This window comes from Balaenoptera acutorostrata, chromosome 14 (assembly GCF_949987535.1).
Source record: "Balaenoptera acutorostrata chromosome 14, mBalAcu1.1, whole genome shotgun sequence".
NCBI classification, from domain to species: domain Eukaryota; kingdom Metazoa; phylum Chordata; class Mammalia; order Artiodactyla; family Balaenopteridae; genus Balaenoptera; species Balaenoptera acutorostrata.
This window is the reverse complement of record NC_080077.1, coordinates 11,951,060-11,978,527: the sequence shown is the minus strand read 5'-3', so window position 1 is coordinate 11,978,527 and position 27,468 is coordinate 11,951,060. Positions and strand designations below refer to the sequence as shown.

General features: G+C 37.9%; 1 protein-coding gene across 1 annotated transcript in view; it reads right to left on the bottom strand.

Annotated features, from left to right (window-relative positions):
* TFB1M (transcription factor B1, mitochondrial) overlaps window positions 1-26,193 on the bottom strand; it is an 86,513-nt gene extending 60,320 nt beyond the window's left edge. Inside the window, exons 1-4 of the mRNA XM_028167454.2 lie at window positions 25,996-26,193; window positions 23,087-23,238; window positions 9,389-9,497; window positions 7,846-7,997 (exon numbers count right to left, since the gene is read on the bottom strand). Coding sequence (XP_028023255.2) covers window positions 7,846-7,997; window positions 9,389-9,497; window positions 23,087-23,238; window positions 25,996-26,128 — 546 coding nt within the window. The 5' untranslated portion in view covers window positions 26,129-26,193. The remainder of the gene's footprint in view (window positions 1-7,845; window positions 7,998-9,388; window positions 9,498-23,086; window positions 23,239-25,995) is intronic.
* Window positions 26,194-27,468: the final 1,275 nt, after the last annotated feature.

The following is a 27,468-nucleotide window of genomic DNA, read 5'->3' as shown; positions in this document are numbered from 1 at the left end:
GAGCTGTGCGAACAGGGAAGAGAAGGGGAAATCTCTCCCAGCAGCCTCGGGAGCAGCGGATTAAAGCTCCACAGACAACTTGATGTACCTGCATCTGTGGAATACCTGAATAGACAACGAATCATCCCAAATTCAGGAGGTGGACTCTGGGAGCAGGAGATATTAATTTTTCTCCTTTTCCTTTTTTTAGTGAGTGTATATGTATATGCTTCTGGGTGAGATTTTGTCTGTATAGCTTTGCTTTACAATAGCTTTATTTTACTTCACTATATTATAGCCTCTTTCTTTCTTTCTTTCTATTTTTTCTCCCTTTTACTCTGAGCCGTGTGGACGAAAGGCTCTTGGTGCTCCAGCCAGGCATCAGGGCCGTGCCTCTGAGGTGGGAGAGCCAACTTCAGAACACTGGTCCACAAGAGACCTCCCAGCTCCACGTAATACCAAACGGCAAAAATCTCCCAGAGATCTCCATCTCAACATCAAGACCCAGCTTCACTCAACGACCAGCAAGCTACAGTGCTGGACATCCTATGCCAAACAACTAGCTAGACAGGAACACAACCCCATCCATTGGCAGAGAGGCTGCCTAAAATCATAATAAGGCCACAGACACCACAAAATACACCACCAGACGTGGACGTGCCCACCAGAAAGACAAGATCTAGCCTCATCCACCAGAACTCAGGCACTAGTTCCCTCCACCAGGAAGCCTACACAACCCACTGAACCAACCTTAGCCGCTGGGGACAGATACCAAAAACAACGGGAACTACGAACCTGCAGCCTGTGAAAAGGAGACCCCAAACACAGTAAGATAGGCAAAATGAGACGACAGAAAAACACACAGCAGATGAAGGAGCAGGCTCAAAACACACTGGACTTAACAAATGAAGAGGAAATAGGTAGTCTACCTGAAAAAGAATTCAGAATAATGATAGTAAGGATGATCCAAAATCTTGGAAATAGAATAGACAAAATGCAAGAAACATTTAACAAGGATGTAGAAGAACTAAAGAGGAACCAAGCAATGATGAAAAACACAATAAATGAAATTAAAAATACTCTAGATGGGATCAATAGTAGAATAACTGAGGCAGAAGAAAGGATAAGTGACCTGGAAGATAAAATGGTGGAAATAACTACTACAGAGCAGGATAAAGAAAAAAGAATGAAAAGAACTGAGGACAGTCTCAGGGACCTCTGGGACAACATTAAACGTGCCAACATTCGAATTATAGGGGTACCAGAAGAAGAAGAGAAAAAGAAAGGGACTGAGAAAATTTTTGAAGAGATTATAGTTGAAAACTTCCCTAATATGGGAAAGGAAATAGTTAATCAAGTCCTGGAAGCACAGAGAGTCCCATACAGGATAAACCCAAGGAGGAACACGCCAAGACACATATTAATCAAACTGTCAAAAATTAAATATAAGGAAAACATATTAAAGGCAGCAAGGGAAAAAAAACAAATAACACACAAGGGAATCCCCATAAGGTTAACATCTGATCTCTCAGCAGAAACTCTGCAAGCCAGAAGGGAGTGGCAGGATATACTTAAAGTCATGAAGGAGAAAAACCTACAACCAAGATTACTCTACCCAGCAAGGATCTCATTCAGATTCGATGGAGAAATTAAAACCTTTACAGACAAGCAAAAGCTGAGAGAGTTCAGCACCACCAAACCAGCTTTACAACAAATGCTAAAGGAAATTCTCTAGGCAAGAAACACAAGAGAAGGAAAACACCTACAATAACAAACCCAATACATTTAAGAAAATGGGAATAGGAACATACATATTGATAATTACCTTGAATGTAAATGGATTAAATGCTCCCACCAAAAGACACAGGCTGGCTGAATGGATACAAAAACAGGACCCATACATATGCTGTCTACAAGAGACCCACTTCAGACCTAGGGACACATACAGACTGAAAGTGAGGGGATGGAAAAAGATATTCCATGCAAATGGAAATCAAAAGAAAGCTGGAGTAGCAATTCTCATATCAGACAAAATAGACTTTAAAATAAAGACTATTACAAGAGACAAAGAAGGACACTATATAATGATCAAGGGATCGATCCAAGAGGAAGGTATAACAATTGTAAATATTTATGCACCCAACATAGGAGCACCTCAATACATAAGGCAAATACTAACAGCCATGAAAGGGGAAATTGACAGCAACACAATCATAGTAGGGGACTTTAACACCCCACTTTCACCAATGGACAGATCATCCAAAATGAAAATAAATAAGGAAACACAAGCTTTAAATGATACATTAAACAAGATGGACTTAATTGATATTTATAGGACATTCCACCCAAAAACAACAGAATACACATTTTTCTCAAGTGCTCATGGAACATTCTCCAGGATAGATCATATCTTGGGTCACAAATCAAGCCTTGGTAAATTTAAGAAAATTGAAATCGTATCAAGTATCTTTTCCGACCACAATGCTATGAGACTAGATATCAATTACAGGAAAAGATCTGTAAAAAATACAAACACATGGAGGCTACACAATACATTACTTAATAACGAAGTGATTACTGAAGAAATCAAAGGGGAAATCAAAAAATACCTAGAAACAAATGACAATGGAGAGACGACGACCCAAAACCTATGGGACACAGCAAAAGCAGTGCTAAGAGGGAAGTTTATAGCAATACAAGCCTACCTCAAGAAACAGGAAACATCTCGAATAAACAACCTAACCTTGCACCTAAAGCAATTAGAGAAAGAAGAACAAAAAAACCCCAAAGCCAGCAGAAGGAAAGAAATTATAAATATCAGGTCAGAAATAAATGAAAAAGAAATGAAGGAAACAATAGCAAAAATCAATGAAACTAAAAGCTGGTTCTTTGAGAAGATAAACAAAATTGATAAACCATTAGCCAGACTCATCAAGAGAAAAAGGGAGAAGACTCAGATCAATAGAATTAGAAATGAAAAAGGAGAAGTAACCACTGACACTGCAGAAATACAAAAGATCATGAGAGATTACTACAAGCAACTATATGCCAATAAAATGGACAACCTGGAAGAAATGGACAGATTCTTAGAAATGCACAAACTGCCGAGACTGAACCAGGAAGAAATAGAAAATATGAACAGACCAATCACAAGCACTGAAATTGAAACTGTGATTAAAAACCTTCCAACAAACAAAAGCCCAGGACCAGATGGCTTCACAGGCGAATTCTATCAAACATTTAGAGAAGAGCTAACACCTATCCTTCTCAAACTCTTCCAAAATATTGCAGAGGGAGGAACACTCCCAAACTCATTCTACGAGGCCACCATCACCCTGATACCAAAACCAGACAAAGATGTCACAAAGAAAGAAAACTACAGGCCAATATCACTGATGAACATAGATGCAAAAATCCTCAACAAAATACTAGCAAACAGAATCCAACAGCACATTAAAAGGATCATACACCATGATCAAGTGGGGTTTATCCCAGGAATGCAAGGATTCTTCAATATACGCAAATCAATCAATGTGATACACCATATTAACAAATTGAAGGAGAAAAACCATATGATCATCTCAATAGATGCAGAGAAAGCTTTTGACAAAATTCAACACCCATTTATGATAAAAGCCCTGCAGAAAGTAGGCATAGAGGGAACTTTCCTCAACATAATAAAGGCCATATATGACAAACCCACAGCCAACATTGTCCTCAATGGTGAAAAACTGAAACCATTTCCACTAAGATCAGGAACAAGACAAGGTTGCCCACTCTCACCACTATTATTCAACATAGTTCTGGAAGTCCTAGCCACAGCAATCAGAGAAGACAAAGAAATAAAAGGAATCCAAATCGGAAAAGAAGAAGTAAAGCTGTCACTATTTGCAGATGACATGATACTATACATAGAGAATCCTAAAGATGCTACCAGAAAACTCCTAGAGCTAATCAATGAATTTGGTAAAGTAGCAGGATACAAAATTAATGCACAGAAATCTCTTGCATTTCTATACACTAATGACGAAAAATCTGAAAGTGAAATTAAGAAAACACTCCCATTTACCATTGCAACAAAAAGAATAAAATATCTAGGAATAAACCTACCTAAGGAGACAAAAGACCTGTATGCAGAAAATTATAAGACACTGATGAAAGAAATTAAAGATGATACAAATAGATGGAGAGATATACCATGTTCCTGGATTGGAAGAATCAACATTGTGAAAATGTCTCTACTACCCAAAGCAATCTACAGATTCAATGCAATCCCTATCAAACTACCACTGGCATTTTTCACAGAACTAGAACAAAAAATTTCACAATTTGTATGGAAACACAAAAGACCCCGAATAGCCAAAGCAATCTTGAGAACGAAAAATGGAGCTGGGGGAATCAGGCTCCCTGACTTCAGACTATATTACAAAGCTTCAGTAATCAAGACAGTTTGGTATTGGCACAAAAACAGAAATATAGATCAATGGAACAGGATAGAAAGCCCAGAGATAAACCCACACACATATGGTCAACTTATCTTTGATAAAGGAGGCAAGCATATACAGTGGAGAAAAGACAGCCTCTTCAATAAGTGGTGCTGGGAAAATTGGACAGGAACATGTAAAAGTATGAAATTAGAACACTCCCTGACACCATGCACAAAAATAAACTCAAAATGGATTAAAGACCTAAGTGTAAGGGCAGACACTATCAAACTCTTAGAGGAAAACATAGGCAGAACACTCTATGACATACATCACAGCAAGATTCTTTCTGACCCAGCTCCCAGAGAAATGGAAATAAGAACACAAATAAACAAATGGGACCTAATGAAACTGAAAAGCTTTTGCACAGCAAAGGAAACCATAAACAAGACCAAAAGACAACCCTCAGAATGGGAGAAAATATTTGCAAATGAAGCAACTGACAAAGGATTAATCTCCAAGATTTACAAGCAGCTCATGCAGCTCAATAACAAAAAAACAAACAACCCAATCCAAAAATGGGCAGAAGATCTAAATAGACATTTCTCCAAAGAAGATATACAGATGGCCTACAGACACATGAAAGAATGCTCAACATCATTAATCATTAGAGAAATGCAAATCAAAACTACAATGAGATATCATCTCACACCGGTCAGAATGGCCATCATCAAAAAATCTAGAAACAATAAATGCTGGAGAGGGTGTGGAGGAAAGGGAACCCTCTTGCACTGTTGGTGGGAATGTAAATTGATACAGCCACTATGGAGAACAGTATGGAGGTTCCTTAAAAAACTACAAATAGAACTACCATACGACCCAGCAATCCCACTACTGGGCATATACCCTGAGAAAACCATAGGTCAAAAAGAGTCATGTACCAAAATGTTCATTGCAGCTCTATTTACAATAGCCAGGACATGGAAGCAACCTAAGTGTCCATCATTGGATGAATGGATAAAGGAGATGTGGCACGTATATACAATGGAATATTACTCAGCCATAAAAAGAAATGAAATGGAGGTATTTGTAATGAGGTGGATGGAGTTAGAGTCTGTCATACAGAGTGAAGTAAGTCAGAAAGAGAAAAACAAATACAGTATGCTAACACATATATATGGAATCTAAGGGAAAAAAAAAAAAAAAAGGCCATGAAGAACCTAGTGGCAAGACGGGAATAAAGACACAGACCTACTAGAGAATGGACTTGAGGATATGGGGAGGGGGTGGGGTGAGATGTGACAGGGTAAGAGAGTGTCATGGACATATATACACTACCAAATGTAAAATAGATAGCTAGTGGGAAGCAGCCGCATAGCACAGGGAGATCAGCTCGGTGCTTTGTGACCACCTAGAGGGGTGGGATGGGGAGGGTGGGAGGGAGGGAGATGCAAGAGGGAAGAGAAATGGGAACATATTGTATATGTATAACAGATTCACTTTGTTATAAAGCAGATGCTAACACACTATTGTAAGGCAATTATACTTCAATAAAGATGTTTGAAAAAAAAAAAAAGAAAACAAGGAGAACTATTAGCATGGCCTCAATTCAAACCAACAGAAGAGAATTAACCGAGTCACGAGGAGGAGATGACTAGGACCTCAGGAAAAAGAGGATGTCATCTTAGAGTTTCTAACAAACACAAAAGGGTCCTACATTTTTGTGATGGATTTTATAGCCAAATACTCTAAAACAAAGTTTTTCCAACTGTGGCATTATTGACATTTTGGGCTGGTTAGTGCTGAGTAATTCTTTGCTGTGGGGGACTGTCCTGTGCACTGAAGGATGTTTATCAGAATCCTTAACCTCTACCCACTAGATGCCAGAAGCATCCCCAACATTAAAAAAACAAAAACCTCAGAATATCCAGTATCTTGTCAAAAATTATCAGGCTTGCAAAGAAGTGGAAAAATGGCACCCATGGCAAAGAGGGTGGGCAAAGTCAACTGGTAAAACAGTACAGAAATGACAGAGGTAATGAAATTAGTAGGTAAAGATCTTAAAATAGCCATTACAAATATTATACATATGCATAAGGATGCCAAGGAAAGCATGAACATAATGAGAGAAAGGGAAGATATAATAAGACTCAAATGAAACTTTTAGAGATAAAAATACAATATCTGAAATGAAAAATAAACTGAGTAAAATTAACAACGGATTAGACACTGCAAAAAAGAGTGGTAAATTTAAAGCTGCAGAATGATCCAGCATTGCCACTTTCAGGTTTATACCCTAAAGAAATCTTGCCTATGTGCACCAGCTGACATCAAAATAGGAACATTCATGACAGTTTTGTTTGTGATAATGAAACACTGAAACTAATGCAGGGGGTTTCCCTGGTGGCGCAGTGGTTGAGAGTCTGCCTGCCGATGCGGGGGACACGGGTTCGAGCCCTGGTCTGGGAAGATCCCACATGCCGTGGAGCAACTGGGCCCGTGAGCCAAAATTACTGAGCCTGCGCGTCTGGAGCCTGTGCTCCGTAACAGGAGAGGCCGCGATAGTGAGAGGCCCGCGCACCGCGATGAAGAGTGGCCCCCGCTTGCCACAACTGGAGAAAGCCCTCGCACAGAAACGAAGACCCAACACAGCCAAAAATAAATAAATAAATAAATAAAAATTTAAAAAATTAAAAAAAAAAAAAACTAATGCAGGGTCCCAAAACAGAAAAATGGACAGATAAATCTGATAGATAAATAGTCAAAGAGTGGGTAGTAAATAGCTGTACAAATAAACTACAGCTATGAACATGAGCAGATCAGGATAAAAAGAATACAAAGAATACACGTTGTATGAACCCACTTGTATAAAGTTAAAAAATGGACAAAACTAAAGTATATTAATTATACAGATAAGAATCTATGCGATAAGCTATGCAGGGAATAATAATTCGCAAACTCATGGTACAGATTATCCTGGTAGCAGGTGGGGGACAGGAGATGTAATCAGAATGAGGTACACAAGAGGGTGTCAAAGATGTCTGTCATTTAATTATTAACTTGACTTGGGTGGCAGAGATTCATATGTTCTTTTTATTAAGCCATACATACACAAAGCCATGCATATACATTATATACTCTTTCGTATTTATGTCATAATGAAATTTTTTAAAAAATGCTTATAGTCTATAGACTCCCTCCTTAAACCTCTGCACTTCAAAAACTGCTCTCATCTGCCCTGAGGGTTTATTTTCTAGAGAGACAAACTTGGAACACTCCAGCCATGGGAATGCCTAGCAGGCTTAGCTGAATCAAAGTCTATCTATTGAATAATAAGACATGCAGCCCCCTTCCCTTTCTCAACTCCAAATTATCACATTCTTTTTGTTTTGTTTGGTAATTTGATCACATGATAAAATAGCCAGAAAATGTTAAAACTTACCTCTGCCACTTCCTTTTGAAAAGTCAAAGTCATCTGGGTTCTGCCATAAGCAAAAGGTCCATTTCTATGAGAAACGTTTTCAAGCCATTTGATAATCAGTGGAGTTGATACACTAAAAGGCAGATTTCCAATAATATGTACATTTGGAGGATCTGGTTGGCATAAGAAAAATAACTTGGAATGATTATTTCATCAATATATTCTGAATACAATTTTAGCTAAGAGTAAAATCAAACTGGATATTAACAGCATCAAACAAAAATATACAAAAAGATATGGCTGAGTATTTTCCAGTCCATTTATTCTTCAGAAGCAATGTTTTCTCACAATCCGCTTTGAATTATCAAGGAAAAAAAATTCTACCTAATTACTATTCAGTCAGTCAAAGTCTTCAGGTTTTGGCTTAGGAAAAACATGAAAAAGAACTGGTTTGAGGGAAAAGATCATTTGCTTTGGACATGATGAGGTCAAAGTTCCTACGGGGCACCCAGATGAAGCTGTCAGATACCCAGGCAGGGGATACAGGCTGGACATGAAGATTAAGTGTGTGCAGCATATACGTGGTAAGTGAGACCACAGGGGAGGAGAAATCCAGGCAAACCTGCTGCATGAGAACAGCAGATTCCACCCCTTCCCCCCCCCATCGCAGAAACAACATGTAAGATGTGGGTGGAAAAATAACCACCAGCAAAGAACAGTTAGAGAAAGCTCCCAACACTGTGAAAGGAGGAATAGGAGGGCCTGGTATCAGGGAAGACATGAGCAGAGAAATCGTCTAGAAGACAGTAACAGTCAGATTAATGCCAGGGAACTTGAGATGGTTTGAAGCAGGCAGTTAGGTCGGTTGTCACTGTGTCTGTGACGGGCTGGGCAGGCAGAAACCTGAAGGCTGGTGCCGAGAAGAGGACAGAGGGTTGAAAGGGGGAGACGGGCAGCGCTGGTGTCTCTGAAGGAGCCTGGCGTGCAGCGGCCAGAGACAAGGGGGGCAGCCACGGGGGCATGCCAGAATCGCTCCTCCAGGTGTTCTGAGGGGTTTCACAGGCAAGAAACACACCCCATTTATCTACGTATTCCAAGGAGCCGGCACATAGCAGGTACCCAGTAAACACTGTCTGTGAATGAAGAGTGCCTTGGTTAGTCATTGAATGTGAAAGACAATGGAAATAAAGTTAGAAAGGTGTGGGTACAGCTTGGTTCCCTAAAACACTTCTTTTTTCACCATTTGGAAAAAGTAACACTTTATAGTTCATTCCATCCTTATATGGTATAATAAAAATGGAAAGTTTATTTGAACAGAACCCAAAATATTTGAAAAATATCGGGTAAATAAATTAGAATTATAAAATCAAATTACTTTATCTTACTTTGGAACAAAGTGGAAAAGCAGAAAAACATTGCAATGCACATTACCTATTTAATTCTATTCATTTAATTTTTAATATAAATATATAATAAACATTAATAATGTATAATAAGTAACATAAATATCTGTGATCTAAATAATTACAAAAGAAAATAAGAAAACCAACCCAAAGTCACTTACCATCCTCCCACTGTCTTTTGAGACTTTCTGGAAAAGCCCTTTCTATCTTAAATGTCAAGACATCTCCATGGACAATTCTCAGTTTTCCAGGTGCTGCATCAGAAAGCATCTAGTTTACAAAAAGGTCAATAAAATGAGCTCATACACTTTGGAGAAGAGTAGAACTAATTTTTTTTCTTCAAGTCTGTGCATTGTTAAATAAATCTGAAAAGCCAGACTAAGAATGATCGTTAATGAACTAATAGCATGCTGTGTCCACTGCAACAGGCAACTGTGGTGTCTGACTTTCAACACATAAGAATGACTGGGGATAGTGGCAGATAACAGTATAACAATAGCTTATAACATCACAAATAATACATTATCTTAATTCTGACCCTCAGAATGACTTGTATTTCTGTACAGATTTAGCAAAAACTCAACTCTTACCTGTCTTTTTAAATGAAAGACTAAGCAGTCTCCCAAGGCAACAGAAATAAAAACAAAAATAAACAAATGGGACCTAATCAAACTTACAAGCTTTTGCACAGCAGAGGAAACCATAAACAAAACAAAAATACAACCTACAGAATGGGAGAAAATATTTGCAAACGATGTGACCCACAAGGGCTTAATTCCCAAAATATACAAACAGCTCATACAACTCAACAACCAAAAAAAAACCCAATCAAAAAATGGGCAGAAGACCTAAATAGACATTTCTCCAAAGAACACATACAGATGGCCAATAGGCACATGAAAAGATGTTCAACACTGCTAATTATTAGAGAAATGCAAATCAAAACTGCAATGAGGTACCACCTCACACCGGTCAGAATGGCCATCATTAAAAAGTCTACAAATAACATGCTGGAGAGGGTGTAGAGAAAAGGGAACCCTCCTACACTGTTGGTGGGAATGTAAGTTGGTGCAGTCACCGTGGAAAACAGTATGGAGGTTCCTTAGAAAACTAAAAATAGAATTACCATATGATCCAGCAATCCCACTCCTGAGCATATATTCAGACAAAACTATAATTCAAAAAGATACATGCACCCTAATGTTCATAGTGGCACTATTCACAATAGCCAGGACATGGAAACAACCTAAATGTCCATCGACAGATGAATGCATAAAGAAGATGTGGTACATATATACAATGGAATACTATACTCAGCCACAAAAAAGAACGAAATAATGCCACTTGCAGCAACACTGATGCAACTAGAGATTATCATACTAATAAGTGAAGTCAGAAAGAGAAAGACAAATACCATATGATAACACATGTAGAATCTAAAACGTGACACAAATGAACCTATCTTGAAAGAAACAGAATCACGGACACAGTGAACAGACTGGTAGTTGCCAAGGGAGGAAGGGGGAGTGGGGAATGGAAGGATTGGGAGTTTGGGGTTAGCAGATTCAAACTATTATATACAGGATGGATAAACAACAAGGTCCTACTGTGTAGCACAGAGAACTATATTCAATACCCTGTGATAAACCATAATGGAAAATAATATAAAAAAAAGAATGTATATATATGTATAACCGAATCAGTTTGCCGTACAGCAGAAATTAACACAACATTGTAAGCCAACTATACTTCAATTAAAAATTATTGATAAAAAATAAATTAGAGACTAAGGACATGATAATGAAATACTGAGAATTAATTAGGAGCAAATCATAGGAAAGATGGACTTAGTTCAACTAAATCTTTGTAGCCTAAGTATATACAAAGGATTCTACATATTACCAAGATCTTTAACTTAATCGACGACTGGCGTCCAACAAGCAGAAAGTCACGTGCCATCGCCAAGCTGTACATGGCACTCTGAATCACTCCCCTGACCAGAGCACCCCTAAAGTACTTCTGACCCACAGGCACTTTCAACCTAATGAATTACCCTGAATGTTTTAACAAAAGCTACCTCCCAGCCTATTTCTACCTTCCACTATTTGCTTTCCTTCCTCTTCCTTCAGTTTTTCCGAGTAAAAAAGAAAAATAAATAAAGGAAAAAAGTACTCTTTCCTTTATCTTTTTTTTTTTTTTTCCTCCATCTCATCCACCTTCGCATCACATCTTAAGAAATGCTCTTACAATACTGAAGCACTGGCACCTAACTAAAAAGAGCCTTACAGCTAAGCCATCTATAAATTTGCATTGTGTTAAGTGCCCTGGACCCAACACAAAACTTGATTCTTGAAGTCCTTACTTAAAAAACAAACAACAACAAAAAAAACAGATGCAATCCCTGAGCTTATAAAGCTCAACATGCAGGAGTGACTAAAATCAATGAAAACAAACACATCTAAAGTAGGTTACAAAGGAAGAGGTAACCCTCTTCCCACATTAAATCTCAGCTCAGGGAGCTCAGAGAACCTTGGCTCCAATTCAAGGAACTTGTGCCCTGAGCATCCCTTGGACCTTCTTCTCTAGCTCAATTAAAGCTAACTAATTCTCCTAACTCTCCTCTTCACTAACTCAGGCAACTGAGGAAGGACGAAAGCACCACCACAGAAGCCAGAGGGGAGACATGGACCAGGGCACCCAGTTGTAGATCACTCACACCTTTGGGTCAACAATGTGCCTTGCACATGCTTCTCTAGAGCACTGTGTATTACAATTATGTGTATTTAAGTTTCTTTTCCCTGCAACAACATAGGCCCCTTACGGGCACCTGTCTCTTATCTACCTTAATATCCCCTGCAGCTGCAATAGTGCATAGTAGGTGCTTCATATATATTTGATAAGCGAATGAATAAGTGAATGCTCAAATGGCAGTTTTCTGTGAAGCTGGAAAACTCCTCTCCTAGCCTGTGAGATTTGGGGCTCCCAAATTTGTAGGGTCCAGAAACTTGCAAAGATCTACTTCACTGATAAATCAATTAGAATTTGAGAAATGCATACCTGAAAAGCATTTACTAATTAGAGGCTAAACATTTTAAGTCTGGGAATCATCTACTTCGATACATCTAGCCATGGTAGTTTAGCAAAAATAATCGCGTACCTCTAATATTAATGTACTTATGGATTCTTTTAAGTTACCATGATTTGCTAAAACTTAATCTGATGAGTTCCAGACAATTAATCTTAGAAAATATAATAACCTCAATATACCATAAAAATAAAAAAGGAGATAGCTCTCTATGGGACAGGTTCTTACTGTATAAAAACTGTGTATTTAATGATAGCATTTACCATCAATGAAGAACTTTTAAATTTTTTTCTATAATTATGCTTCACATAATTAAAACAAATAAGCATACCAAAAACGAAGAGGCAGAACTAAAAGCTTGTTTCACAATGTCAATGTAAATTTGGCTTTTTGGCATTAATTTACATGCTCTGATAACTCAACCAAGTTTGAAATGTTAATTTTTTCCACACTGACACACACAGCTGCATACCAGAAACCTGATGCAATACACATTCACCTTCCTTTCCTAAGTTTAAAGTTGCTTTTTTTTTTTTTGGATTCCCCTTCAGGCTTAAGTGTCAGTGAAACAGCAAGTCGTCCTGTTCTTTAAAAGGTCTACCTTTTCCAGGACCACTCTGTAGCTTAATCTTCCCCTTTCCCACTCCCCACTGCAGAAGGAATGAATGCTGGTGTTCAGTTTTATGGGAAGGCCCTGAAGCAATTATGGAGGGAAAAAAAAAATGTTATACAAACTGAAATGACAGTATGATTACAGACAGCAGCCATTTCAACACCTGATGATATTCAGCAATGACACAGAAAGACCTTCTAACTAACCAGTAATAGAGGAAAATGTTTTCATTATCATAATGATATTTGGGGAATGACGAAGGGGTGGGAAAGATCACTATTACAACCCTTCAAGAATAACACTTCAAAACACTGGAGGTGTTGCCTCATAATGTGCTCAAAGGCACAGCTGACTATGAATGCATGCACTTGATTACAGCCAAATGGGTATTTATACAGACACTCAAATTGTTCTATCATTTTTATTTTAGTTTCCAATCCTATATTCTTCCAAAATGAGGCATGAGTAAGCTTTGAGTAAAAAATATTCATTAAATAAGGCTGTAAAAGAAGAAAGCAAGCCAAACCATGATAGGAGAAACACGTATGTAAATCGTGAGAGCTTTACATCGTAACAATCCTGGAGATGTTAGATCTCACAGCTGACATACTGAATTATATCATTTTCACTCAGTATTGGAAGTAATTATATCCAGTTTCCAAGAGATCATGTGTTTTTCTGGTATTAAGTTTTGCAAAGGGTACAAGGAACAAATAGAGAATGCCTTTAATAAAAGTGAGAAAACAAATGCAGACGTATTCTTCACATGGTCACCTAAAAATCTCTCTCCTCTGACAAGTCAAAGTCTTAGTGAATGCTTTATGTGGGGGGCAAGGAGCTATGGTCTAACTAGATAGTTTGCTGGTGATCTAATTTGATGAGGAAAGAACTTACACCCAATTATAAGGTACTTATGCCCAATTACCAATTCCTTGAGAACAAAAAACTGTATCAAATAGCCATTTTGTATGTTTTATGCCACCTTCTCATGGTGAGGGGCTCATGGCAGCCAACACTGTACAGTGGGCTAAGGATTAATTACCCAGCCCAGTGATATTACCTTCTTTCTAACTTGCCACAAAGTAGGAACCCAAACACTGTTGAAATAAGGGCTGGACAAAACTGTTAGGCAAACTATACAATAATGAATCTACAGTATGAAACACAATAGGTGAAAAAAAGTTTTTTTATTATATAGAACACACAGAAAAGACTAATGCTATTATTCAAAAGGAATTTAAGATAATTTTACAAATGACTTTTCTAAGGGTGAAGATTACAGCATGATTTCAAAAAGTCAGCCTGCTTTGCTTTTTAAACAGGACCAGAACATGTACAGTAGAAACTCACTTACTCAGACTCATCAAGGAATTAGATGTTTGATTTAATAAATTTCCTATTCAACCAATGTAACTCCTTTAAGTGTTAACATTTCTTAAACAGAAACATACAGATGGAAATCTTTCTAAACTGTATTGCACAATTCTCTTCCTAACCCAAGAACCATGCACCCAATTTCACCCTTTTCTTGATGACTTGGGTCACTGTTGCCTGTAGAGCAACGGCCTCAATGGTTATGATCCCTTAGTGCTGTGCTTTTTTTCAGTTTTATATTTGCTTTTTATAGCCTTTCTGCCACAGTAATAATTGTTACTTCTTGCTCTTGTCAGTGGGTCTGCTTCTAGCATTGATCTCTGTACTTACGACTTACAGTGGACTAGGAAATCACTTTGGCTGTAAGTCACCTTTTGCTAATTGGTTGAGTGTTGTCTATGTTATGATTGACTACGGTTATATCTACATCAAGTAGCTTACATGTGTAAAGTATGTAATTATCACAACAGAAAGTCCTCCTTATTTAAAATTTGCTAGCAATGAAAGAATTTCAAAATTCTACTACCTCTGATTAAAAACAGCTCCTTTTGTCAGGATGACTAGATTACTTTATATGTCCCTTTACAAGACGACAGGGAAGGAGAATAATTATAACAGCAACCATTTATTGACTACTGGCAATAGGCCAAGCTCTTTACATAAATTTCTATCTATCCTTGTAATAACCACAGAAGATAACTATCATTCCCATGCTGCAGATGAGAAAGCTGTAGCTAAAAAAGATTCAAAGGCAAGCTCAGGGTCACAAAGCTAGTAAGTGACATATATGATATTTGAACATCAGCCTATTTGATTCTCAATGCCATGAACTCTCTACTTTGCCTACCAAGGAAGAAATAATCACTCTGTTTACCTATTATAAAATCCCAGAGGTAATACAAACAATAATCAATGCCTTACTATCTCCAAAATTCCATGAAATAAAACACAGAACTTAACGCTTAGGAAGAATCCTAGAGCTTCTTACTCTGGTCAAGATGAAATATAGGAGACCAGATACATTCTTTTGCCTTAAACGAGAAATGGACAAAATAGTTGAGGCAATAATATTCAGACACTGGATAACAGGAAGTGCAGGAAAACCTGCAGATCCAAGAAGCTCTCACTGCCCCACGGGCAAGAAACATGAAGAAAATGACACCAAGACACATCATGATGAAAATGCTCAAAACCAGTGATAAAGAAAAAAATCTTAAAAATAGCCAGAGAAAAAAGACAGAAGCAAAGATAAGAATGACAGCAGATTTCTTGGTCAGAAACAACACAAGTAATAGCAGAGCAACATCTTAAGAGCACTGAAAAAACCCAAAAACCTGACACTATGTTTTTTAAACACAAAGGCAAAAATAAAACACTTTTTCAGACATTCTAAAAAAGATTTATTACCAGGAGATCCACACTACAAGAAATGCTAAAGAAAGTTTTTCAGGTAGAAAGAAAATGATACTAAATAGAAATATGGAAGAAGAGCACTCAAAGTAGTAACCACATGGGTAAATATGTAAGAATTTTGGCTTATTATTTAAGTCTCTTTAATATAGAATTGACTTTTAAAACAAAAAGTAACACTGTATTGTGAACTTTACAACATATGGAGAAATACAGCAACAACAGCACAAAGGCCTGGCAGGAAGAGATGCAAGTATACTATTGTAAGATCTGTATGCTATACGTGAAGTGGTATACGTAATTACTTGAAGATAGACTGGGATATGTTAAAGACAGATGTATACTATACACCTTCAATAAACCACTCAAATAATAAAATACAGAGTTACAGATAATAAACTGCAGTAGACTGACTACTGGCCCCACAAAGATCCACATCCTAATCCCTGGAACCTGTGACTATGTTATGTTACATGGTAACAGGAGCTTGGCTGATGTGATTAAAGATCTTGAGATGGGGAAATAAGCCTAAATTATTCAAGTGGGCCCAAGGTAATCACAAAGGTGATGAGAGGCAGGAGGATTAGAGGCAATAGTAGAGATGTGGAAGCAAGAGGTACATGAGCTAATGATGGCAGGTGGCCTCTAGAAGCTGAAAAAGGCAAGGAAACATTCTCCCCTGAAGCCTCCAGCAGAATACAGCCCTGCTGACCTTGCTTTTAGACTTTTGACCCCCAGAACTGTAAGAGAAAAATTTGTCATTTTAAGCTACTGAATTTGTGGTAATTTGTTACAGCAGCAATAGAAAACTAATACATAAGGCAGAGATGGCCAGAGTGGTGGGAAAAATGCAAGACCCACTACACACTTGCCTATGAGAAACACACTTAAAATATAAAAACAGAAATAGGTAAAAAGGATGGAAAAGATATACAATTCTAACACTCATCAAAAGAAAGATGGAATGGCTATATTAATATCAGACAACGTAGATTTCAGAAGAAAGAATATCACCAGGGATCATGAAGATCATTTCAAAATGATAAACAAGCCAATCCATAACAAAGATATAACAATCCTAAATGTTTATGCACCTAAAAACGGTGTTTAAAAATAGGTGAAACAAAAACTCATAGGACTGCAAGGAGAGACAGACAAATCTGCAATTAGAGTACAAGATTTCAATACCTTTCTCTCAATAAATGATTGAACAAGTAGACAGAAAATCACTAAGGAGACAGAAGACTTGAGTAATGCCAACTGACCTAACTGAAATTTATGCTGCATCCAACAACAGCAGAATGCATATTCTTTTCAAGAAACGTTTACCAAGACAGATCATATTCCATATGCCATAAACAAGTCTGAATTAAGAAAAAATGATTCAACTCATACAAAGTATGTTCTCTGATTACAATGGAATTAGAAATTAATAACAGAAAGAGATCTGAAAAGCCCCCAAATTTTCAAACTAAATGATACACTTCTAAATAATCCACAAGTCAAATAAGAAACTATAAGGGAAATTGGAGCTAAAGTCTTTCTTTAATATCTCAAAAAATATTAAAAAGAAAAAGGAAATTAGAAAGTATTCTGAATGCAATGAAAATGAAAACAACATATCAAAATTTGTGGGATTCTCCTAAAGGTGTACTGAGAGGGAAATTTATTGTACTAACACCTATAAGAAAATAAGAAAGGCTTCAAATCAATGACTTCAGTTTCCACCTTAAACTACAGAAAGAACAAATTAAACCCAAAGCAAGAGGAACAAAAATTTCAGAGCAGAAATCTATGAAATAAAACAACAGAGAAAAATCAGCGATTCCAAAGCTGTTTTTGTTTGTTTAAGATCAATAAAGTTGACTACTCTGTAGCCAGACTGATCAGTAAAGAGAGATATGCCAATTACCAACATCAGGAATGAGAGAGGTGACATCATTACAGATTCTACAGATGGTTTATTTACCATTAGAAAAATAAATATAATTCGCTATATTAACAAATTAAAAAGAAAACCATACGATTATCTCAAAAACTCAGAAAAAGTATTCTTGCAAATCCAATATCCATTCATTATTTAAAACAAACAAAAAACTTCTCAGCAAACTAGGAACAGAAGGGACCTTCTTCAGTCTGAAAAAGGAGATCCAGGAAACCTACAACTAACATCGTACTCAATGGTAAGAGTCTGAATGCTTTTCCCCTAAGACCCGAGAAAGACAAGGATGTTTATTCCTACCACTTCTGTTAAACACTGTACTGGAGGTCTTAGTGCAAGATGAAGATAAATAGTGACAAATAGATTGGAATGGAGGAGGTGAAACTGTCTTTATTTGCAGATGAAATATTAATATATGCAGACAATACTAAGGAATCTACAAAACAGCTAATAAGTGAGTATAGCAAGGTTGCAGGATACAAAGTCAATATCTAAAAAAAAAAAGGTATTTCTACATAGTAACAACAAACAACTTGGAGTTAAAATTAAAAACCAATACCATGTACAATAGTATCAAAGAATATGAAATAGTTAAGGGTAAATCTGATAAAAGATGTGCAAGGCTTGTCTACTAAGAACTATAAAACATGGCCATGAGAAATTAGAGAAAACCTAATAAATGGAGCAATATATCTTATTCATGGATCAGGAGACTATACTATTAAGATGCCAGTTCTCCCCAAAGTGATCTACAGTTTTAATCCAATCGCAATCACATGAGGCTTTTTTTTTTTTAAGTGGAAACTGCCAATATGATTTTTAAACTATATGGAAATGCAAAGGATCTAGAATAGCAAAAACAATTTCGAAAAAGAAGAACAAGGTTGGAAGACTTACATTACCTGCTCTCAAGTCTTACTATAAAGCTACAGTAATCAACACAGATTGGTACTGGTGAAAAGACAGACCTATAGATCAATAAAACAGAATTGGAAGTCCAGATATGGACCAACACACATAAAGCTAATTGATTTTTGACAATAGTAACAAGGCAACTCAATGAGGAAAAGATAATATTCTCAACAAATGGTGCAAAAAAAAAAAAAAATCTTTACCCTTACTTCACAATATACACAAAAGTTAACTCAAAATGTGTCACAGACCTACATGTAAAAGTTAAAACTATGAAACTTCTAGAAGACAGGAGAAATTCTTAGTTTGGGTTTTGGCATTTTTTTTTTAAAATTTCTCAAAGTACTGTGACTCTGAAACATGCATTAAATTTAAGTGCTAAAATTTCATGCACTTAGATGGGGTAAGGAGGAAGCAAATTATATTGACTCCACTTTGAGAATTTAGAGTTAGAATGATCTCGCTAAGATTAGTGTCTAAACAAGTTTCCTTACTGAAAATATTTTAGAGATACCTTCATAATTTTTCTGCTCATTGTAAGGAACTAGTATTACCTAGTGATTCATAGAGATTTATTGTAATATTTTACTCCAAACTGTAGATTTGTAGATATTCAAGGTTCATGTTCCTCTCATTGTGCAAAAAGAAGATCAAAGTGAGACTTCTGCCTTTCACTGTTATTTTTGTTTTGTCATGGAATGTTTAGAACAAGAGGAGAGCAAGTTCTGGCAGAGTTTATAATTTGGCTCACCTGGAGCAAACCAACCAGGAGGCACTCTAACTACTAAATTAAGGTCTCTACTTAATCAACACTTGGAAAATTGGAGGGATTTTATTTTCCTCCTTCCCATTTACAATCATCCCTTGGTATCTGCAGGCGATTGGTTCTAGGACCTGCCGAGAATACCTAAATTCACAGTTACTCAAGTCCCATAATCAGCCCTCTGTACCTGTTCAACCTCAAACCTCAGATCGTATAGTACTGCATGTATTTACTGAAAAAAAAATCTGTGTATAAGTGGACCACTGCAGTTCAAATCCGTGTTGTTCTAGGGTCAAGTGAACTTTGAAAACCACTGGATCTTATGTTGCTTATGATTCTAAGAATTTGTACATTATTCAGGAAATAAGCTTTCAAGTCAATTAGCATTCAACTTTTTAAAAAACTGAGATACAATTAACATATAACAGTATGTTAGTTTCCGGGGCACAACATAATGATTAGATATATGTGTACACTGTGAAACTATCACCACACACTTACAAATTTTTCTTCTTGTGATGAGCACTTTTAAGATTCACTCTCTTAGCAACTTTAAAATGTACAGTACAGTATTAACTGTAGTCAGCGTGCTCTACATTACATCCCCAGGACTTATTTTATAACTGGAAGTTTGTACCTTTTGACTAACTTCACCCAGTTCACCCAAGCCCAACCCCCAGCCTCTGGCAGTCACCAATCTGTTCTCTGCATCTACGAGTTCACTTTTGTTTTGTTGTTGTTGTTTTTTTAGATTCCACATCCAGATAAAACATCCAGAAGAAAATGTAGGAGAAATTCTTAGTTTTGGCCAATTATTTTAAAACTAAGGTGTAAAAAGCATCAAATTAAAAAAAACCTGATAAACTGTACATGATAAAAACTAAGTTTTATGCACAATCACAAGAAAATGCAACCACAATAAGAGAAAGAAACTCCACATGTCCAATACTAGTTTGATGAGTTGGAGAAAGTCCCAATGTTTCCACAGCCCTGGGGATTTTCTAGTGCTCCAAAGGAATAACATTACTGTTTTCCTACACCTCTTTCCCGATTAGCAGTCTCATAAACAATCCTTAATTACAAAAGTGCCCAAGGCATGGGGATGATAATTGATTACTTATATCAAAAATTGTACTGAGTGCCCACTAAGATAAGGCATTCATTTAATCCATAACAATCCTATGAGCAAACCAAGGCACAGAGAGATAGTTACCTGCCCAAAGTCATATAAATAGTAAACAGTAGAGCCTGAAGTCAAACACAGGCCATTTGATGCTAACAGTCTGTTCTTCGCTACAAACTCATACTATAATGCTTCCACGTATTAGACATGTTTTCTTACATTACAACATGCTGATAGTGAAACCTATGTTATCACTATGTTCTTTCCCGTAGGCTGCCTCGTGATAATGTTTTAAGAATTGAATTAAGCTACAAATGACATACTTTCAGCTAGCAGACATTTTATAAATTATTACAATTTCTTTAAAAAGTAATTCTATTAGCTTAGATATCACTAAAATGGAATCCTTAAAATAGATCACTCTCCTCTGCCTTCACTGAGTTTTATGATTAATTTAGTACCTCTAAAAGAAAGTGGTTTTACATGAAACATTCTTTACAGGAAAAAGAAGTCTATTTGATATTTTAGTACCCAACATTTCTTTTTAACGTAAATTCCTTTCCTGCATATAAGACACTAAAAATTAATTTTGCCTCTCCTACAGAAACAAAAAAGAAGTCAAATACACATTTCTTACACAGTAATTTACCTTGAAATCAACCTTCATTGTTAGGGAAAAAAGTACAAAACTCTTTTGATAATCAATGCTACACAATTATTCACTTTCACCATTAAATAACACATTTAATCAGCTAATTAGATAGATCCCTACAAAGACAGAGAGACCACCTTTTTATCTCCCATGTGAGACATTACTGAACACCTGCTATTACATGTTCCCTGACATGTAAGAGTGCCAGGCACTCTTACATGTCAGGGAACAAACCAAACAAAAATCTCTACCCTCATGGCGCTTACATTCCACGGGGTGAGACTGACAACAAATAAGAACATATAGTGTGTCAGACGATAATAAATCTCATGAGACAAATAAAACAAGGCAGAGGTTAGGAGTGCGGGAACCTGCGTAGGCAGGGAGGGGGGGGCAGGTGAGAAGAGAAGAGTACAGTTGTCTTTTAGTCTGTCTTCAAAGATCTTTAGTTGAGATCAGAGAGGAGAATATATAAATTAAGCTGGCGATGAGAAATGTGATTCACCTCCCTGCCTAATGAGAAAGAATTACATGTAAGAGACGGTGAGATTTAGGGTTAAGATGTCCCTTTAAGGGGAAAAAAGTCAGATGAGTCTTCTTCTCTATGCCCACAAAAGGGTTAGATAAATAAACCTGCAGGGAATTACGCAGTGTTATTCAGTTTATTTTTATCATCTTATGCTCTCACCAAAAATAACAATATTATCACTTCCACCTCCCACTGATACACTGCTCTTTCCTCAAATAAAGTTATAAATCTGAAACCAATTCTATCAATAAAGGCTGGCAAAATTAGATGAAACTAAATACATAATTGTTCAAAGCATAAAAACTAGAAATAGCAAAATAATGAGAAAAAAATCACTAGCTTTCTAAAAAAAATTCAGAGGCATGAACACAAAGCCCTAGATTTTCAAACAAATTTTTTCTAACTGTTCTAACAGAAATTAAACATTCGTCCATTAATACATACAAAAGCATCAGAATGTCCTAATTTTAAACCAATTTGTCCTCTTGTATGAAAGTAACAATGTAGATAATTTTATTATTCTGCTGGACTCGCCTAATAAATTGCTACTCATATGAACTAAAGGCTAAGGGCTCTTTTAAAGTTTCAGAATTGCAGAGGAATCAAACAAAGGCCCTTTTAAGGGCATTAAGTGCCTCCCATGAAGAATTCCCTTTACAAGATCCCTGATATAATCTGTTCCACTGTTTGCCACTGTTTTAAAAATATAAGTCCCTCCTCATTTTAAATCCACATGTGCCTCCCTCAATTCTTACCTATTTGTTTTAGTTCTCTTCTAGAGAAGACCAAAACAAGCTGATCCTCCCCACCACAACCTTTGATAGGCAGCTGTCAATCCCCTCCCTCAAGGCTTCTCTTCTCCTGTTGAAACACACCCAATTCCTTCAAATATTTCCCATATGACATCACCTACTGTTTTAGATGCAGGTATCATTTCATTTAAACCTCATCTTAACTCTACATGTACAATGGCACAACTTAATTTCTTCACTCAAAAAATCCTTATACAAATTCCTAAGCTTAACGATTAGTCTCTCTCAATGAGGCATATGTCTTCATCTTTTGCTTGTAGAAATGATTTTCTGAATTTAAATGAGGTTCTCAGAAGTCAGTATTGGCATTACTTAGTTTTACTTATTTTTGAAAGAATGGGCCATGACATGCACAGCTATTAGTAGATAAAAAAAGGTCACACAAGGCAATTAGTTTATTTGGTATCAATGCATAAAGCAGGTTTATTCAAGCTGTGGCCAACAGTTCATGTGGGCATGCTGGCCAGAAATGCAGATTCCTATACCACTCCAGACTATGGAATCAGCATCTCTGGAACGAAGCCTGGAGAGCTGCAGTTGGAGGAGCAAACTATAGAATCCTTGGGTACCCTGGGGTTTAAGGATCGTTGTTTGAAGATTTATATTGAGTTTTTGCCTCCTAAAAAAGACACCAAGTATCTCACCTGTAATCCAGGAATAAATCGACTATCCTTTTCAACCACCAGAAGCTCAGCAACACCGGCATTGAGAATGGATCTTGTGATTCCCCCAGGCCCAGGGCCCACTTCATAAACATAAGCATTTGTCAGATTGCCAGCTTTCCTTACAATTTTATCTAGAGAAAAGAAAGTTTCAGTCGATTACCTTGGCAAATTTCAACATATGGAATTTAAAAAGAAAAATAATCTACACAAATTCTTATCAGCAATTACTCAATCAACTAATCTTTTATATATAACATATAGAATATTTATATGATTATTTAACACTCAACCTAAACCAACATATAGTGGCCATTCAATATTCTACCATATAACTGGTGAATTGTACCAAACCCTTAATAAAAACAAGATTACCATAACAAATTTCCTTAACGTAAATTTAGCCGACATGGTCTTTTCTACTTGTTCCTCTGCCAAACCAATCAATTCCTAAGAAGAACTGCCTGGAAAAGCACACACCACTTCTCTACAGTTGTTGAACACTGAATATCTGAATAAGCAAGACAAGTTTCACGCTCAGAATTCACGGTGCTGCTAGTTAAAAATCCAGAAGCAAAAAGTGCTGGCAGTCTCTATTTTTACCAGCAGGTATCTAGTTGGTGGTCAATATGGCAATGGCAGCAAGTTCCTAGCTCATAAGACTTGCAGAAACTTGAATTCTTGGTTATTTTCAGGAAAAAGTGACACTTAGCAGTGGAGGTTTTTTAAGCTTTCCAAACGTGCAAGTTGATACGAGAAAATTAATTTTTTAATTAATCGATCTCTCTAAGTTAGCAGACCTTAAGAAATCATGGAAAAGCAGATTACTGAGGATTCACTGCAATCAACCATCACTTCTGGAAAAACAAACAATAGACTGGTTTTATTGACTGAGATATTAAAATCCAAGCAACTGGGCTTCTTGGGATAGTGGAAATTTGGCCACTGAAAACATACCAGCACTTCACTGCATTGTTCACTAATACTGTACAGCCTCATTTTTGCTTCCATTATTGATAACCCACCCTTGTAGGCTTAGAGTAAAAAAAAAGTCTCTCAACCATCCAAAAATAGTTTTCTCTTTAATAGGTGCCAGGAGAAAACTTGCACCCACTGACCATCTATTTGTTATAGGTGCTTTACATGCTTTCTCACAGCAAATCCGTACAGCACATTAACTAAGAACTACTATCCTAGTTTAACTTCTCTACACTTCCCAGTTTCCTTGTTTATTATTTTATTTGGGTGAGATTACCTAGAAAGCAAATGGAAGAGAAGGGACCCCAGCTCAGGTGTAAATCCTAAAGCCAATCCTTCCTCCACTAAAGACCAATGCCTCTCGGAGGGAACAGAGATTCTGCATTAAGCACAGGTATCGTGGAGTGAATTTAATATTCTCATTTTTTTTTTTTAATGGAGAACTATCACAGTAGGTAGGACAGTCGTTCCACCTTAAACTTTTCAGAAACATTCAAATACAAATGACTATCAAAGAGGCACTGTCAATTCACTACGCTTGGGTTTCCATCTTGCCCTGCTCACACCTGAGCTTCTCACCTCACACAAGTACCTTAATTTCCCTTCACTTTGGTTCCTATAGAAGAGGGAATAATAGTACCTAGATTCCAGAATTTATTCCTAAAGGTGAATAAAGACTCACATGAAAAAATGTATATGAAGGATTTTTTTTGGAAATATAAAGACCTGTATTTTCAGTCCTGAAAATGGGGCTCTATACCTAGAATGTAGCTGATGACTAGTAGAAAAGGTTGGTTCTGGTTACTACCAGGAGCAAAGAATTTGAGAGGTGGGTAACCTATTAAAGCTCTTATAGTAGAGCTCTCCTCGAATTAAAAGATGAGAAAACTGAAACCAAGTTAAGCTATTTTTACCCAGTTATACTGCTACCGATCTGTCCACACTGCTATTCTATGTCCAAAAAATAAAACATCCTATCCATGCTTTGTGGACTGTACTTCATTTAACAGAAAATGAACTTTCGGGGTGTGATTTACTGATCCTTTCAGTTTCTGAAGAGGGGCCAAACAGACTGAAATATCAAAACCTCAGAAACGTTAAGTATTCCAACCGTGAACTAGTGGCCATATTTGATATACATCGTATTCTTGGAAGTCTCATCTTTTAGAACGACCAGCACTCAGAAACGGTGGTAGAGCTTAAACGAATATACACGCTTGTCAAAATGTATCACACTGTGCGCTTCAAACAGGTGAATTTTATTGTACTTTAAATGTTACTTCATAAAACGTGACTTCAGGAGTGGGAATGTAAACTGACTAAAATGTAAGCTCCTTGGGGACAGACTTCGCCTTGCTCACTCCCATATCCCATCTTCACCTCTAGCACATAGGGGCTGGTTTAATATGTATTTACGAAATGAGTATTTGCACCCTCGAGGATTTTAGACTCAACAGGTAAACGTTTAAATAACGAAGCCCATGAAACTGACACTCTTCCGACGTTGTTACTGATAAAATCCCTGCTCTAATTTAACTGCATAAAAAGCCAATCTAGTCAGCACGTGCAGTGTATTTCGTATTGTAAACACACCGAGACTCGAATTCCAAAACCGCCTTTCAGGAAACGCGAACCCTTCTACGCCTAGTGTTTGCTCGGCGTCCGCACAACCTGCCTCCAAAAGCCCACGGCAAACACCCCTGAGCAAACAACGCATTCCACAGGTTCCCCGGGCGGCGGGACTCCGGAGTTCTTTCAGTTCAAAGCGGCAGAAGGGCCTGACTTAAGTCCACTGCACGCCTGTGCCTGACCCCCGTCACCCGCCCGCAGGGTCCGCGCGACACCCCCCCCCCCGACCCACGCCCCAGGGACGCGGGGGGAAGACATCCAGGGAGCACTGATAAGCCATCCACCTGTCAGCCTCAAGTCCAAGAGAAAATTCTGGGATAGCTGCTTCACGGCTTGCAGTCTAAACAACTTAATGATTTCTCGAATCGTGGGCAACGGCGGGAGACGAAAAGTGCCGAGCGTCCTGGAAGCGGCCATGAGCCCCGGCCTGGCCGCACAGGTCTCACGCAGGTCCTCCCCCGCGGTTCCTTAAGTGAAGGCGGGAGAAGAGCCGGGCAGAACTATAGCCCGCCTCCGAGCCTACCTTATTGGTCAGACATACCCCGCCGGAAGCGATGGGACGCGAACAGGAAGTCCGGACGCACACATGGCGCATGCTCCCCGTCCGGTTAAGCGCGGTGCGGTCTGGGTACACGCTGGTTTCCGCACGTGAGGGCGGGGGAGGCGTCTACGGCGCCGGGCCTCTAGTGGTTGGGCGGTGGCCAGAGCGGCCCGGGGGGCCGGGCGAGGCGGGGCCTGGGCAGGAACGGGGAGGGGCGGATCCAGGGATTGGTGGATGAAGTTCTCCTGGTGGATGGGCGTACCTACAGCCGCTCTGTGAGGGGTCGCAGGTGATTAGAGGCAAAACTGTTGATTGCTAATAACTCTCTTATGGTTAGGTGTTTTACCTCAGCAGTGCAGGTGCGGGATAGCAGGTTTCTAACTTGTCTTGGCCTTATTGTTACTATTTTTTTTTTTTAATCTGTTAAGTGAACCTAATGTCTGCTTTAAAATTGTAGCGTTGAGATAGGTCTCCTGGTGTGTAGATCCAGAACGTAGAGCAGTGCATGCTGTGTGGTAAAGCCGCAGTCAAAGATGGCAGTTACAGCTATAATTATCTGGCAGGTAAATGCGGCCCAGAGGAGTTAAACAACATCAGTACAGGTGGTTCGTGAGAGAGCCAGAGTAGAACCCAAGTCCTGGCCCTTAAAAATGTCATCAATTAGAAAAACCGCTTTGTTCAGTACTTCAGGCTTTAGGAATTGTTTTCGTGTATATATCAAATACTTGTTTTTGAACCTTTCACTAACAGTGTTGTGAAATAAATAGGGTAAATGTTACTAGCCTCCGTTTAGAGCGGAGGAAACAAAAACTTTAGAGAGGTGAGATACCTTAATGAAACTCACAAAGCTAGAAAACTGTAGAACCCAGATCCAATCTAAGTTTCCTGACGCGTGTGGTGGCTGCTCTTTCTGCTAATCTGCCTACGAATTGAGTATTGTTTGTCGCCTCTTGCATAGCTCCCCAGAGTTTTCTTATTGCCCCTTCATCCTGCAAGCCTCTCTTTGTAGCAACTGGAAAACGAAGGCTGAAAGGGAAGGAAAATTAAACATGATAATACTGATAATAGCTAACATTCACTGAGCTTTTCCAAAGTATCAGGCTTCACAGCTGAGTGCTTTAGGACCATCATCTCCTTAATTGTTACAAAAGATAAAGGCTTAGAGAGGTTCAGCAATTTGCCCTAGGCTGCCCAGATAAAAAGTGGTAGAGTCAGG